This window comes from Lissotriton helveticus, chromosome 4_1, assembly GCF_964261635.1.
Source record: "Lissotriton helveticus chromosome 4_1, aLisHel1.1, whole genome shotgun sequence".
NCBI lineage: Eukaryota > Metazoa > Chordata > Amphibia > Caudata > Salamandridae > Lissotriton > Lissotriton helveticus.
The window spans coordinates 1,529,069,596-1,529,085,494 of record NC_136063.1 but is presented as its reverse complement, the minus strand read 5'-3'; the positions used below and the strand labels follow the sequence as shown (position 1 = coordinate 1,529,085,494).

Genomic DNA, 15,899 nt, shown 5'->3' with positions numbered 1-15,899 from the left:
GTTACCCCACTGTGATTTTAATATGACTAATGACCTCCTTTCAGAAAGTAGTGCTTGATGTGCATGCCCTCCAGATGTGATGTTAATCCCAGCAGTCTTTACAGCATCATCAACAGAGGTCGGAGGACCCAGTGTAGATGGAGGCCAGCAGAGATGGGGTATAATGCCATTGATATATGAGTTTATGGGCTGTTTCATGCAGGGAGATACTACGATACATTTTGGGGATTCCTCGCCACGATGTATCCCATTGATTAGAAGCTATCTCTCTTTTGTCACACCTCCCACCAGTATCGGTGAGTATGGGCAGGTGTTGAGTGTTGCAAAGTGGTGTATGTGATGGAAATGAGTCCGTGGGAGCCATCATAAGCATGCACTAACTTTTCAAAAGGGTGTAAGGTTGAATGGCCTCTGGATAGACCATGGGGTAGAGCGCCCAGTCTCTCAGCTATAGGTATTGTATATTAGCTGTGTCAGGGAGATGAAACTCCACTTTCCATCCCTATAAAAAGGTCACGAAGCGTCCACAGTTATGGTCAGCCCAGCCAGTCTTTAAAGGCAGAGTGGGACAGCGCAGTGGCAAACACTGGATTTCGTGCAATAGGTGTGCTAGGTGAAGGGAAGGTGGTCAGTCCCTTTGCGAGGGCCAATTTGTCCCAGATGTCAAGGACCATCTTAGTAGAAGGTGACTATAAATGCACTGCAATGAGGGGCATGCTGGGGCCTCCATGCAAGATCCCAAAGTGGCCTACAGGAACCAATGGGCTTCACCTGAAACTTTTACAATCCATTATGTTTTGTATAAAAGAAGTACACTATGTGATTATAAATTGAGACAGTCCTCAGACCTCATGCCTGTAACTGTTTTCCCAACTGTAATGTTTAATTAAACAAAATGTTCCTGTTTTGCCAAACATCTCTTGTCCTCTATTTTTTAAAGGAGTTCTAACTCATGCAATTGACGCTGAGGAGTTTAGGAGAGCCGGCATGCTGATTGGATGAGGCGGTCTATATTGAACACGTGACTGAACGCACAGACAGGGATCCCCTGACCCAGCATGATCGCTGACTTTCTATGTATGGACATTAGATGACTGAGTCCTTATAGCCAATGCCTGGCCTTCATCTCTTATACTCTAAGAGTTTGATCATACTTCCTGTGAAATTCTCTGACACTCTAGCAGATTACGTATTCTCATGTTTTGAGTCCATGAATACACTTGTGCTTTACACACCTTCCATGTTGATCTACTCTACATGATGATTGAGATGTTTTTTATTGAAACACAGTGGACGCTCCTACAATTGATATTTTTGTCCTGATGATGACCCTCCAATCACTTATGGGTTGAAACGCCATTGACGCCAACAGGGTGGCTTTAATGAATGAGGACACCATTGTTTTGATGTGTATTTTTGTTTTGTTTAGAAACATATTTCTGTGACTTTCCCTCAGCCACTACTTGTTTACACCGGTCATTGTTCACAATTGTAACACCGTTTGTGTAACCATATGAGCGCCCCGATCATTGTATTTATATGTTCCCCTTTTTTGAGAACACTAAAATTTATCTTTCAAAATTGAAAAAAAGATTCTGTATATGGGTATTGTGTGTATTAGGAGCAAAAGAATTGGGTAGTACATTTCACTTTTTCTTTTCTCTCTCCAATTGGGGAGGTCTTTCCCCTTTCTTTATTCTTTCAAAATCCCTTTTTTCCAAGTGGTGTACTTGAACTATTGTTTGGATTATATTGTTAATTACCCCTGGTTCAGGTTCTAGGGTTTTCCCCGGTGTTTGTAATTATTTTGTATAAAAGAAGGAGACTAACTGATTATAAATTGTGACAGTCCTCAGACCTCATGCCTGTAACTGTTTTCCCAACCGTAATGTTTAATTAAACAAACTGGTTCTGTTTTGCCAAACGTCTCTTGTCTTCTATTTTTTAGATAAGTTCTAACTCAAGCAACAGCGGAGCCTGCGCTTGTATTTTTTTTATTTCTACAGCGGATTCTCTGCAAATTCACAGTAACAAAAAAAAGTGTTTTTGGCCAGAGGCAGGGTCCCTGTGGGACCCCACCACCAGGCATACCGGATCAGGGTATTCCTACCCAGCCCCCTTCTGTTTTATTTTGTTTTTGGGGGGAATCGGACTGTCCAGAGTCCCAAGATGGCTGCCATAACTTACTGGTCGAAGTGGTGGCAGCCAATCAGATCTCATCATGAGATCTGCTGATCATCTGCATCCCTAGATATACCTAACAAAAAATTATTAATAACTCCAAAACTACTGATGGATTTGCTCCAAATTACAAAAATTGCTTTTTTTTTTACCAAGAGCTACCTTTCTGCCAAATTTGGTGAAATTCCGTACAGCAGTTCAGGCTGTAGTTGAGTCTAGAATCCCTATGAGAAATTGCATTGGGAAAAAGTTTTTAGGATCCCCATCTTCTTATCCCCCACTTGACGAATCACCCCAAAACTTTCCAGACCACAGCTGAAGTGAGTAGCAAACTAGTCTTGAAAATGTCGTGAAAATTCGTCAAACGGGGCAAAAGTTTTTTGCAACAAAAAAAACCCACTTTTCCTATATATACATACAAATAAAACAAATATGTGTTTATATGTATGTATGTAAAGAGACCAACCCCTGCTTGGCTGCCCGCAATAATTTGTGCATCCAGCCGCCCCAACTTGCATTATATGCAATACTTTCATAGAAGTTTAAGTGAAGTTATGGTTATAAAACAAACTGAAGATAAACTGAAATTCGCCAGGTATGGTATGCAACGCATGCAATACATGCCAGAATTCACATAACATGCCATGTTTAACTCTTGCTTTTTTTATTGCCATTTGCAAATAGCTTTTTGTGAATGGCGGTGATGCGAGTTATGGCATGCACTGCATACCATAACTGGCAAATGTCAGTGGTTTTACATATTGGTGCCATAACCATGAGTCAGTTTTTAACTGAAATTTTTCATTAGGGTTCTATATTTTTTATAATACACTTAATCTCAACTTCCGTTTCGACCATGCACAGCAGAGGTTGGTTACCCAACCTGCTGCCAGTGGCCATCACCCACTGCACATATCCGATGGCCATGTGCAGTGGGTATGGGCCAGAGTCAAGGCACTGCACCCTAGCCACTATGCGCGACCAACCCCTGCTGCGCACAACTTCCACTGTGCATGGCAGTGGGCTCTACCTTGTCCTTTGTTTTCCTCACACCACTTCTAGCTTTTTATTTTTCACCACATTGTAAAAGTTACAAATCAAATTGATTTGCTATTTTTACATGAAATGGCTGATAAATCCACTACTTCGAATTGCACCTGTTAATCACGATTCTGTTTTGAATCATAAGCAGTTTTCTTTGCTATTTCGTGGTCTCTTTAATTAAGTTTTCCATGCCTCTGGATCCTCCTTATGTCCGGTCAAATTATTTTTGCCTCAGCGTGAAAGCTGCGATCTGAATTCAGTTTGCGTTTTTCAAAATTGCAAAAGAAAAATTCTTCAGAGACCTTCACCAGCTAAACACATTTGTCCAAAAAAAATCTAATCTGATTGACTTAAATCGTGAATCACTGAATCACAAGTTTAAATGGTGAAGCAACACAGAAGTGTCAATCCTTTCACGTCCAGCAGGCAACTTTTTCAAATGGCTATTTTGAAAACTTCTGAACAGATTTTCATCCAACCAACACACACTTTGAGTAAAGTTCCACTTTCATGGCAAGTTTGGCGTGAATCCTTTCAGTGTTTTTTTCTGTAGGTTTGAGCTGAAAATCATATGGGATGCTGAAAAACATATTTTTCACCCACTTCCTTAACTTTTTTCCCTGTACAGATCTTTACGAACATTGGCCTTATGTGACTAAGCCTAGCGATAGCAAATATGGTGCAGATCTATCTATGGTCTTAAAAGTTATAAGCAAATCAAAAAGCTTTTGAGAAGGCCAATAAGTCTTGCCTTTTGAATTTATTGACTTTGCCAATGCTTTTGAAAATGCCGTGGAGCATCAGCAAAAAGCATTTTTTGCTGATGCTGTAAAGCACCGTCAAAAAGTAAGTAAAAAGTGCAAACATCAGAAATGGGGCAGTGTTTTTTTTTATTTATCGATCCAAGATGGTGGATGCCATTTGAATTGGTAAATGAAAGAAATTAAATTTGACTTGCACATAAAAAGGCTTTTTATATAGCAGAGCTTCTAGCAACGAATGGCAGCTGCTTTGTATTCCAATGAGCTTGTGGGTGTTGGGTGGCAATGGATGAGTGGGTGGCGGGAGAAGGGAGAGGAAGCAACAGGGAGTGGGTGGAGGCAATGGAGGCATTTGAGGATGGCTCAAAGAGCCACGGTGTGAACAAAAATTATTCAAAAGAAAATCCAGGGCAGAGGCCGAGAAAGCGATGGGGTCATCCTTGTGGGAATGAAGTAGCAACATGGAGCGAGTGAGTGAGGTGGTGAGGTTTGTTTGGGGGAAAAAAGCAGCACTCATGATGGGGAGAATTAGAAAACCTCTGCACTCTTACAGTGCTGAAACAAAAAGAAAAAAATGGTTCCCACCATTTGGACAGTGGAAAACTAGAAGTCATCCAATCAAAAGGCTAGTAATGAGGCTATGCTCCATGGGAGGTACAGACCTAAGAAGAGGCAAGAAATCCAGTAAGAAGCGAGCAAATAAGAGTGACAATAAAGCAAAGCAATGTTAAGCAAGGGGCGGTCTCCAAGTCCACTGTAAGTTTTTGTCATGGCCCATAAGGGACTTTTGCCTACAGACAGTTAAAAGCTGTCTGCAGAAGAGACCTAAAAAAGCCTTTTCAAAGCACGCTACATTGGTTTCAAAGAAAATAAAAAAGAGCCACTGAAATTCGCCAGCGATGGTATGGTACACAAACCATAACTTATAGGCATGCACTGTTTATGACGTCACACTTTACATCACTGATGACATCGATAACTTCACTATGTTTTTAATATGTTTTATTAGTATGCTTAAAACAAAACAAGTTGTGCATTCATTGTATTATCACACATTGTACCAACAAGCAGTAATCTCCCTTGAGAATCCATTTCATCTTGATCATAAATGTTTAAGGAAATCTACAAGTCAAAGCATACAGCATTCTGGGGTCCTCGGTATTTCATTAAATTGATTTTTTTTCTATTGTCCGGTTTCTACGGTCCCACTCTTAAGTCATTTTCTTCTACAGGTGATTGGCAGGTCGCAGTTAGAAGGCTAAGCTTTCCGGGCAATCTGCCGTTCGTAAATCTTACTTCATAACGTACAATGAATCGCTTTATCTTACTAATAAAATCGTTGAAGGAGCACCACAAGTTCAGGTCTTATTTATCCTCCTCACCGTTTTTGTCTCTAAATGTATGCCTAGGTATATTTGCACATTTCATCATGTATCTATACTGATTCTTTGTCAGAGCACTTTTTTGCCAATTTTTAAATAGAATTCGCCCCAATCCAGGGTGTTATACCCCCTCCCCCCTTAATCTTCTCCTAAAAGTGTTCAGTATAGTGTTTTCTGTTTAAGGCCCATTTCAGAAAAGTAGCCTGCCACTGTTTCAGCTTGGGGGCTCTATCTTACTTTCAATTTATCGCAATTAGCCTCTTTGCAAGCAATATTGCTTAATCTATACATTTGCATTTACTTCCTTTTTTTTTTTTTTGTCATGCGGTCCAATAGGCATGTTTCCTGTTCAGTCATTTCTTGTAAATACTTTGTAACTTTGACCCTATAAACAGAAGCAACGAGTCCTGCCCATACGTTGTGGTTAAAGTCCACTCCCACATCATTCTGTCATGGTGCCCGGATATATTCTACTTAGGCTATAAGGGATCAAGGAACTTCTGTGCAGAAAACTGTATGCAAAAGCTTGAGGCGGTGTATAGCTGCTAAGCTCCTGCCTATGTCTAATAGTTTTCTGTCTACATTGCCCTCCCGTTTACATCTAAGATCTTCTAAGTTACAGTGCAACAATTGTAAAAGGGTCTGATATAGTCTGATGACTAGTTTCTTCCCACCACCGATGGTAAGCACATGGTGCAAACATTTAAAGGGTAGGCAGTTCAACCCGCAGTACGCCTCCGGTGCAGTGTATTGCTCTTATCCCAGCACTATAATACAAGAAATACCCTACTTACTCTTTAAAGCCTCTCAATATTGTGCTGATACAAAGGTCATTCATCCCGATTATCCCTGCCCTCATCCATACTTTAGATTCCACCGAGGTAGACACTTCTTTCAAGTACTATATACACCACAGTGGTAGTTCCACTGCGTATGGCAACTTTGTTGATGTTCCTTTTAGACATCTGCCCCAAAAGCATATAGCTGTATGTATCATTCCAAGGACATCATTATCCAATTTCCTTTCTCCCCATATCATATATGGTGTGCACCTTGAATATCGAAACCAGAATATTGATGGCACAGCGTATCCAAGCAAAATATCAAAACCGAAATATTGAAAGGGAAGTAAGAATTGATTGTTATACCTACCTTCACATCTATGCACCTTGAAGATATAGATGAAGATATAGATATATATATATATATCTTCAAGGTACGTAGATGGGGAGTTAGAAATAGTAAATCTATACTTCCCTATATGCAATTACCTTTCAATATTTTGTCCCTCAATATTCTGCCACGTTATTCGTGTAGGGCAATATTCTGTGGGTTGATATTCAGTAGTACAACCTCATACATTGGCCCGTTCTCTGGTACTTAAGCTTCTCCCAATCATTATGATTTCACTAGAGCCCTCAACATCAAACCACCTAGCCATCCAATAAAGCTGGGCTACTAACAAATATTGCTCAAAGTCTGGGGCTCTATGACACTGGTTAAGATGTGCAGGGCGATGTGCCCCAGTGGGTGTGGACACGATGGCTCATCCTTTCATATGTGCTGTGGGATTGCCCGGTGCTCCAAAAATACTGGGAGGCGGTGACATCCTGTGTCATGAATGTGTGATGGAGACATGACAAAATGGGCAAAGTGGTGCCTTTTGAATATATGGGCGGCTACGGTTCTGAACAGCAACGATCGCCTCTGGGTGACATTGGGCTTTACAGTGGCCAAACACAACATATCCAAGATGTGGAGGGCCATATCCACCGCTGCCCTGAGAGAGTGGAAGTAGAATATGGATTGGTGTGTGCAGGCGGAGAGGGTGGTCTACGAGAGTAGAGGCTACCCGAACAAATGGACCACAATTTGGGGAAAGTGGAACGAATATAGAGGGTTGTTATGCATGCCGGTTCCTCGAGTTGATCCAGTGGGAATGTTGGGACAAACTGTGTTTGAAGGGGCGGGAAACCTCTGAAAAGTCGGTGAGTTGGAGATACGTTGACTGTCTAGACACTGATACAGTTCGCCCATTGTTGGAATGTGTCTCAGTATACTGCACCATGATTCTTGATGTCATCGCAATGTTGTGTTTGATTATTGCAATAAAAAATATTATTTAAAAAAATCCTGGGGCTTTGAGCCCGCATCATTAGTTGACAGTGTAACGCACCTCTACTCCTTACAGCACCCCATATAAATTCAGAAAGCAGTCAATCAAGATTGTCTCCCCCTCGACAGATCTGCCCTAAATATGACATACTAAAACAAAACTACAGGAAGCAAATGAGTGGCAACTTTCGTGCTGAGTCATCAAAATAAGGCTAAGTTATTAGCAAGAGAAAAAAAATGCCTTTCAGTGTAAAGTGCATTTGAGCATAACTACATTGTTGCTATGGACGACAGTTGAATATATGGTATAACTGCTGATGCGCAGAGTTGAATATACTATTTATTACCACTGTTGGGTATGGGGAGAGCCCACGACTTAGGAGAGAGGACGTCTCCTGCTGTGTCATATTACCCCTCCCCCTCCTCCAATAATGGTAATGAATAGCACATTACACTCATGTCCTCATGTATAATTTATGCAACAACGTTTTTTTCAAGTCATTCATTTAAAAAAGATAAACAAAAAAGCAGAATGCATGGGCTTAATTTTGCACTATAAATTGAAGCTTAATTAAAAAAAAGTCTCGTGACTCTTAGCAGAGTTGTTCCCTAAATAAAGTCATTGTAGCTAGTAGCTTACAGTTAATGAGACATTAAACGTGTTTTTCTCATCAGTCTCGCTGTACTGTGATAAATGCGAAAGAGCGTTTATTAGTGTAATGCACCTAAACAATATATAATCTACAGAATGTCGGGTTGAACGTTCTTTTCTGACGTAAAGTGCACTTGTCTGCTCTTCTGCGGAGGATCAGAGAGTCATCCGAGGTAACGCTGTGATGTATTTTAAGGGTAAGCTGAGGACCAATGTACAGTCTACCTTAATAGACCTGCCGGTCCTTACCTGACCCAACATTCTGCGTCTCGTGCCCATTGCCGAAGCTGTGTCAGAGGCAGCTCCAGGCATGATGCCAGCACAGCCCACCCACAGGCTGCACGCTGAGCCGTGTATCCTTCAGTCATGGGGTGCCCAGAGAATTTCCGAAACAGAGCAGCTTGTATTCCCAGTGTAAAGGCCAGTACGTTGTATGAGTGTATCTGGAGTCAATATGATAGCCCAGGGGGGTTAAGGGCTCGCTGTGAACTTGACATTCAAATCACAACATGGTTGAATGGTCGGTTCTGCTTTCTAAAGCGCGCCAGTCTCGGCTGGATAACAGCTCAGTTCCAGGTGTTCTGTGTAAAGGATGAGTGCAGATCAATAATTGTAAATCTTACCTGTTCCACCCGCGGTTATCAGAGATTTGAAGTCCTGTTCGTCTCATTATAAAATCCGGCTTAATACATGTTTCGGAATGGAAAGAAAACCTGGACTGGATGAATTACCTTCTCACGATTACACCTGGAATACTGGATGTCTGTGGAGTTTAACTCCTTCCACTCCTGGCGTGTCACTGCCTGACACTTTTAAACCACTGACTTCTCAATGGGAACAAGAGCTGCGAGGGGTGTAATTTATGCTGTTGGCTAGCGCTTAGATGTCTCACTCTTGGGTTTAGCCCTTCATCTAGTACTGCCAGCTACGCAACTCTGGGGGAATCGCACACAGAAGACACCGTGTAACAAGAAAAGCCACCATAACACAAAATAGTTTTTTTTTCTACTGATGGCTTACTGCTCTGCTCTGTGAAGCGATGGTACACACGGCAGCATAGCGCTGCAAAGGCTGACGCGGTTTGTAGCTTTCGTTTGTTCTAACAGGCACGAGAGGCCATTCGTTTTCGAAATAAAGAGGAACAAAGGAGCAGAGAAAAGGAAAAACAGGAAGCTGGCCCCCAGTCATCATTTCTAAGAAAATTAGGACAAATGTCGAAACTCTACTCTTTGCTAGATGCCCTGAGGTGGTGTGGTGGGGGCGGGGAGGGGGCGCTGCGTCATCATAAACAGTCATAGCGGCAATTTCTGCAACTGCAACAGAGGCAAGACTGCCTCAAGCAGGGGTCCCTGCTCAGATAAGCGGGAAGCTCCAATTCCTCTGCTTTCTCACAGGACTCCCCATAACGCCCCCTACAGCCAGAAAGTATTACGGCCAGTTCCGTAACTTCCTTCCCTACATATACTGCTTCTCACATCGGCGTCAGACAATTGATACATGCCATGCAGTGCTTAATTTGTAAAAAAAAAATATAAGTGCCAGGGCCCTTGTCCTAAGGCCACAACTACACCTTCCACCATCAATTGCCCCTGCCAGCGCTGACAATAACAGTACCAACACAACTATTAAGCTCACACTGGTGCAAGTGACAATTCCGGCTATTACATGCCACACAAAACTGTAAGAATGGCTAGGGTGGGAGATATTAGTCAATAGTAATACATATTAAATTATTAAACAACTGTGGTGAACTGTTATAAATGCCGGTATTGACAATTAGGTGCCGGTCACCTGAAACCACCGGCTCAAATTAAGCACTGAATTTGGACCCATGCCTTGTGGATAACTCTGACCCAGCCCTGCTATTCCAGTTTACCGCACTAAGCATGCTGGTGCTTGTAGTTCCATTTTTCTCGTGTCAAATATGCGTCTACAGTTTCCAGCATGCTCGTTACCGCTGACTGAGAAAAGTGGGATGTTTCAAAGTCAAGCTCATGGCGCGGCGCCAGTTAACGAGCAGTGAGTCCCATCGAGTACCCAAGACGACCCTTTCTGGTGCATCCTCCCTCCATGGCAGTCTCCTTGTGCTGTGATTCTACACAAGTCCAAACTCTGGAAGACGCAGTTTACACAAAAGAACCTTCGAAGTCAATACTATAATGTCGACTGCAATGTCCGTGTTGCCTCACCCCCCCCCCCCCACCTCCCCCTTTGCGATCCCCTTATAATTATGCGCACGGTATTATGCAGCAAAGCGTGCCTGATTTTGCTTCACGGTTTACTAAATTATGCAGTAAGAAAAGGCAAATTATGTACCAGAATACGACACATTCTGTGGCAGCATTAGGTTCCTATTTTGTCATGGTGACGCACGTTGATTCAATCTAAGTAAAAGTTTCGACTCGACAATACGACTTTAACCCTTAAATCAGCAACTGAGCAGTGACCCTTGCAAAGGGTCTGCCTCGGCGCAGCCCCATATGTTTTTACATTAAAGTTTGAGCCATTTGACTTAGAAACACATTTTTGTTCAAATACGTAATTTACGCATCAGATGATAGATACATTATGTGGCAACTGTGGCACGTTCTGGTGAGTTACTTCGAGTCCGATTATTCCAGTGGACCATTTTATAATGCATCAAAGCCTCAGGAGTGGCTCGAATTCCAGCTGTGCCATTTCCAAAAACAAAGACACTGGCTGGCTCAACAGCCAGCCCTTTAATTAGTAAAATCGTATTTTCTTCGGTGAACTGCGGTCATGTGGCTGAAAACGGACTTTTTAATAAGAAGCAAAAAATGAAACAAACACTATGCCTGCAGCCTCATGTGTAAACCTCGGTGGGGGTCCTTCCCCACCCCCTCCCCCTTGAGGTAGTTTCCTGTCTGGGTCCGCCGCAGGGCTCCCAGCTGGAAATGTTATGAGCAGGAATTTCCAGGAAACGTTATCCCTTGTATCCAGGACCAGGGAGGAGAGAGTCCCAGGAAAAGGCGCTACATACAGCAGGACAGCCGAAGAGACTTTGTGGCCTGCTTCCTAACCACGCAGAGAGATTTCACAAAAACTTTCCTCACGTCTTCCCAAGTAATGATTTTGCCAGAACACCACAGTCGCCCCAGAAGCTGAAGGAAACGCACAGCTCACCAAAAACAAGTATGCCCCCCGACAAGGGCACATAACACTCTCCCCACATCCTCCCAGCACCCCGTGTTTACAAACAAGACAGCCGTGTCGATAAGGAAGTCGGGGACCCGCCGCACTCACCCCGAGGAGACACACTTTCAGCTCCCGGATAGCCATCATCTGTTGTTGTGAGAATTCCGCATCCTAGGCAGGCGAAGCTCGAGCCAGCGGCGCCCCCTCCCTGTGCAGACGCCGAGCTGAGGTTTCACTCCGGCAGCTCAATCGGAAACCGATGGGAGCTGTAACTGGGCAGCCTGCTCGTCCTGTAGTGCTTTTATACACAGGAAGAAGTGAAAAAACTCCGTCCGAATTTTAGCAGTCTATTGGTTGGCTCAAAGTACACACCACCTTACTTCTGAGTCAGAGCATGCTGGACGGAATCGACCCATGCTGTGCCTGTTTTATTTTAACATAGTCTTTTGTGGAAGGTGCCTGCAATCAACAGCCTCGTGTGGTAGACAGGAGTTAGTTAGTTTAATATCAGCTGTGCACATTGAAGGCCACATTATCGTTTCTGAGAAAATACCAGGAAAGATATTTTGTTTAATTCACCAAAACCTGCGTGCCATCCCCCGTTTATCTACGTATGATAATTATGTTTTATAAAGCAAATACCAACATTCATGTATTCTCCTATCTGAAAATCAACATCAGTATGTCTATAGGGTCGGATTCATCCTCTGTACTTCATATGGTCAAATACAGACATGACGTGTCCAAATACAAATGTCTATGTCCAGCAGTGCCTCACATGCCTGCTTACTTATCCAGGGGTTCCGCCTTGCGTGTGTGTCTAAATACACAGCCCAGTGGAGAACATGCCCAGCCTCCCAGTTACTGCCTGAGCGGCCGTTTTGGCCGCTCCGACCAATCACAATGCTGCTCCTGCAGCATCGTGATTGACTGGTAGAGTCCGGGAGACTGGGTGCTCTGCAGGACTGCAGATGAGGGGAGAGAGGTGCAGCAGCAGCAAGAAGGTAAGTCAATTTTTTATTTTTATATCATGCCTTCCCCATCCCTGTATAGAAGCAGCCGCCACTGCCTATACCTGAGGCCATTAACCAAATCGCTGCCAAAGTGTTTTGAAAATCACATGTATGTCTTTTACGTTTTTAAAGATAGCCGTTAGCCAATCATATACTACCTTGTATTTGGCATGTACCGCAGTATACAGTCAAGTTAACACGGTATACAGCGGAACAATACATAAGTAAGTATTTTCACACTTATAACTTTAACACAAATTAAACTATTTAAACTATTTAAACCTAATACCAAAAATTATCATTTGTACTCCATAATCTATATTGCTGCTACATTACATCTAAATCCGTTCACACATTTCCCCACTATGTCTCTTTAAACTACCACACTATATGCTACGCCACTCCACTTCATGCCTCTCCACTCTATGCCACTCTATGCCACTCCACTGTTAGCTATTCCACTTTATGTCAGTCCACTCTACATCACTCACCTCTGTCATTCTACTATATGCCACTCCACTCTACGCTGCTACAGTGTATGCCACTCCACTCTACGCTGCTACAGTGTATGCCACTCCACTCTACGCTGCTACAGTGTATGCCACTCCACTCTAGGCCACTCCACTCTACACCACTCTTATGGATGCTATTACACTCTACCCCACTTCAGTCTACGACACTCTAGTGTGCACCATTTTTCTGTATGCCCCTCCACTGCACACCATTCCACTGTACTCTATTCTACTGGACACAACTTCACTCTATGCTACTACACTCTACGTTATTCTACTCTGCCACTCCTCTCTATGCCACTCTAGTCTGCGCCACTCCACTGTCCGCTATTCCACTGTACGCCACTCCACGCTATGTCACTCCACTCTATGCCACTACACTATACGCTACTCCACTCTACTCCACTCCTCTGTACACTAACACACTCTACACCACTCAACCCTACACCACTCCACTGTACTCTATTCCACTGTACGCCACTCCAATCCACTCTATGTCACTCCACTCTATGCCATTCAACTATACCTGACTCCACTCTATGACACTCCAACGTACACTTTTACACTCTACACCACTCCACTCTATGCCACAATACTCCACACCACTTAACTGTACACTATATCACTGTGCGCCACTCCAGTGTATGCCCCTGCAGTCTACTCAACTCCACTCTACCCCACTTCACTCTATGCTATTTCACTCTACACCACTCTACTCTTACCCGTTCCACTCTATGCCACTCCACTCTACACAACTACACTGTATGAAACTCAACTCTACGCTATTATACTGTATGCCACACCACTTTACCCCACTCCACTCTACACCAGTCCACAGTACTGTATTCCACTCAACACCACCACTACACTGTATGCCACTACCCTGTACTCCACTCCACTGTATGCAATTTCACTCTATGCTAATCCACTCTACCTCGCTCCACTATATGCCACTCCACTCTTCGCTAATCCACTGTATGCCACTCCACTCTTTTTTTTTTTTTTGTCCTCATTTCACCAAAGGCAGTGCAAATAAACCTTCAAAACCCCATTCCGTCCTGGGCGCCAGGGGGCTGATGTTCTTGCCTTAGCCTGAAGCCAGCCCGGCTAGTCACTTTTGTTCCGAGGCATGGTGTAATCATAGTACTATAGGACTATACTGGGCTTTAGACCAGCCTCATTTCTCTTCCCCATTCCAGCGAAGGATCCCATACCGTGCTATTTACATTTTGTGCTATACCAGATTCTAATTGTGCAATATACAATACCGCCCGGAGCCATATTTTCATATAGCGGAGGGCTAGCGTCCTTCCATAACTTGCAAATCTCTCTACGAGCAATTAAAATGAGACTGAGAAATAAAGCTACTTGTGCCCCCCCTTAACAGACTAAGAAGATCCGTGTCTAAACCAAACATAACTCTAGCTAGATTCAAACTCAATTTAACTTTAAAAATACCCTCCAGAGCCTTCTCCACCGTATCCCAGAAGGGACCCAAAATAGGGCAGTCATAAAAGACATGGATATCATCCGTTTCGGCTAGTCCGCATCTAGGACACAAAGGGGGTGGAATCACAAACTTCGCAATCTTTTTTGGCGTATAGTATAGCCTATTGATGGTAAAAAAATGATTTTTCTTCAGAGAGGCTGATCTAACATTCTTATACAAGATGTAAGACTGTATGCCACTCCACTCTACCCCAATCTATTCTATACCACTCCTCCCTTCACCACTGCAGTGTACACTATTACACTCTACCCCACTCCAATCTACCGCACTCCACTGTAGACCACTCCACTGCATGCTATTCCACTGTACGCAACTACACTCTACACCTCTCCATTGGACACTATTCCACTGTAGGCCACTCCATTCTGTGCTACGCCACTCTACACCACTGCACTGTACGTTACTCCACTCTATACCTCTATACCACTCCACTACGCCTCTCCAGTCTACGCCACTACATTCTACGCTATTCAACTGTATACAACTGTACTCTCTACACCACTCCATGCTATGCTATTCCACTCTACGCCACACCACGCCATTCCACTCTACACCAATCCACTCTATGCCACTTCACTGTACGCTATTTTACTCTATGCAACTCCACTGTACCCCTCTCCACTGTACGCCACTCCACGTTATGGTATTCCACTGTGCACAACTACTTTTTAGCCCACTTCACTCTACACTATTCTAGTCAATGGGACTCCACTCTATTCCACTCCACTTTATGCTATTCTAGTCTAAGGGACTCCACCCTAACCCACTCTAGTCTATGCCACTCCACTATATGCGATTCTACTGTATACAACTACACTGTACACCACTCCATTCTTTGCTATTCCACTGTATGTCACTCCACCCTATGCCACTCCACAATATTCCACTCTATGCTACTCCACTGTACGTAACTCCAGTCTATATCCCTCCACCGTACTCCGCTCCACTCTACGCCACACCCCTGTACTCTATTATACTGTCCGCAACTACACTCTATACCACTCCACTCTAAGCTATTCCACTGTTCATCACACCACTTTACCCCACTTCACTGTACGCCACTCCACTCTATGCTATTCCACTGTATGCCACTCCACTCTACACAACTCCACTCTACACCACTCCAGGGTATGCCACTCCAGCCTACGCCACTTCACTCTATGCTACTCCCCGCTATGCTATTTCACTGTGCGTCACTCTATTGAAAGCTAATCCAGTTCATGCCACTCCACTCTACACCACTTCCTTGTATGCCAATACACTCTTTGCTATTCCAGTGTAGGGCACTCCCCTCTACCACACTTCACTCTACACCACTACACTCTATGCTGTTTCACTGTACGCCATTCCACTGTATGCCACTCTACTATACACTACTTCACTCTATGACACTCCACAGTACACTATTACACTCTACACTACTCCACTCTATGACATAATGCACTACACCACTGAACTGTATATTACTCCACTGTACACCACTCCAGTGTACGCCATTGTAGTCTACACAGCTCCACTCTACCATGGTACACTCTACGCGTCTCTATGATATGCTATTCCACTGTATGCAACT

General features: G+C 43.5%; 1 protein-coding gene across 1 annotated transcript in view; it reads right to left on the bottom strand.

Moving 5' to 3' along the window:
* RAB31 (RAB31, member RAS oncogene family) overlaps window positions 1-11,582 on the bottom strand; it is a 331,933-nt gene extending 320,351 nt beyond the window's left edge. Inside the window, exon 1 of the mRNA XM_078688146.1 lies at window positions 11,400-11,582. Within this exon, the coding sequence (XP_078544272.1) occupies window positions 11,400-11,438 (39 nt within the window). The 5' untranslated portion in view covers window positions 11,439-11,582. The remainder of the gene's footprint in view (window positions 1-11,399) is intronic.
* Between the last annotated feature and the right edge of the window lie 4,317 nt (window positions 11,583-15,899).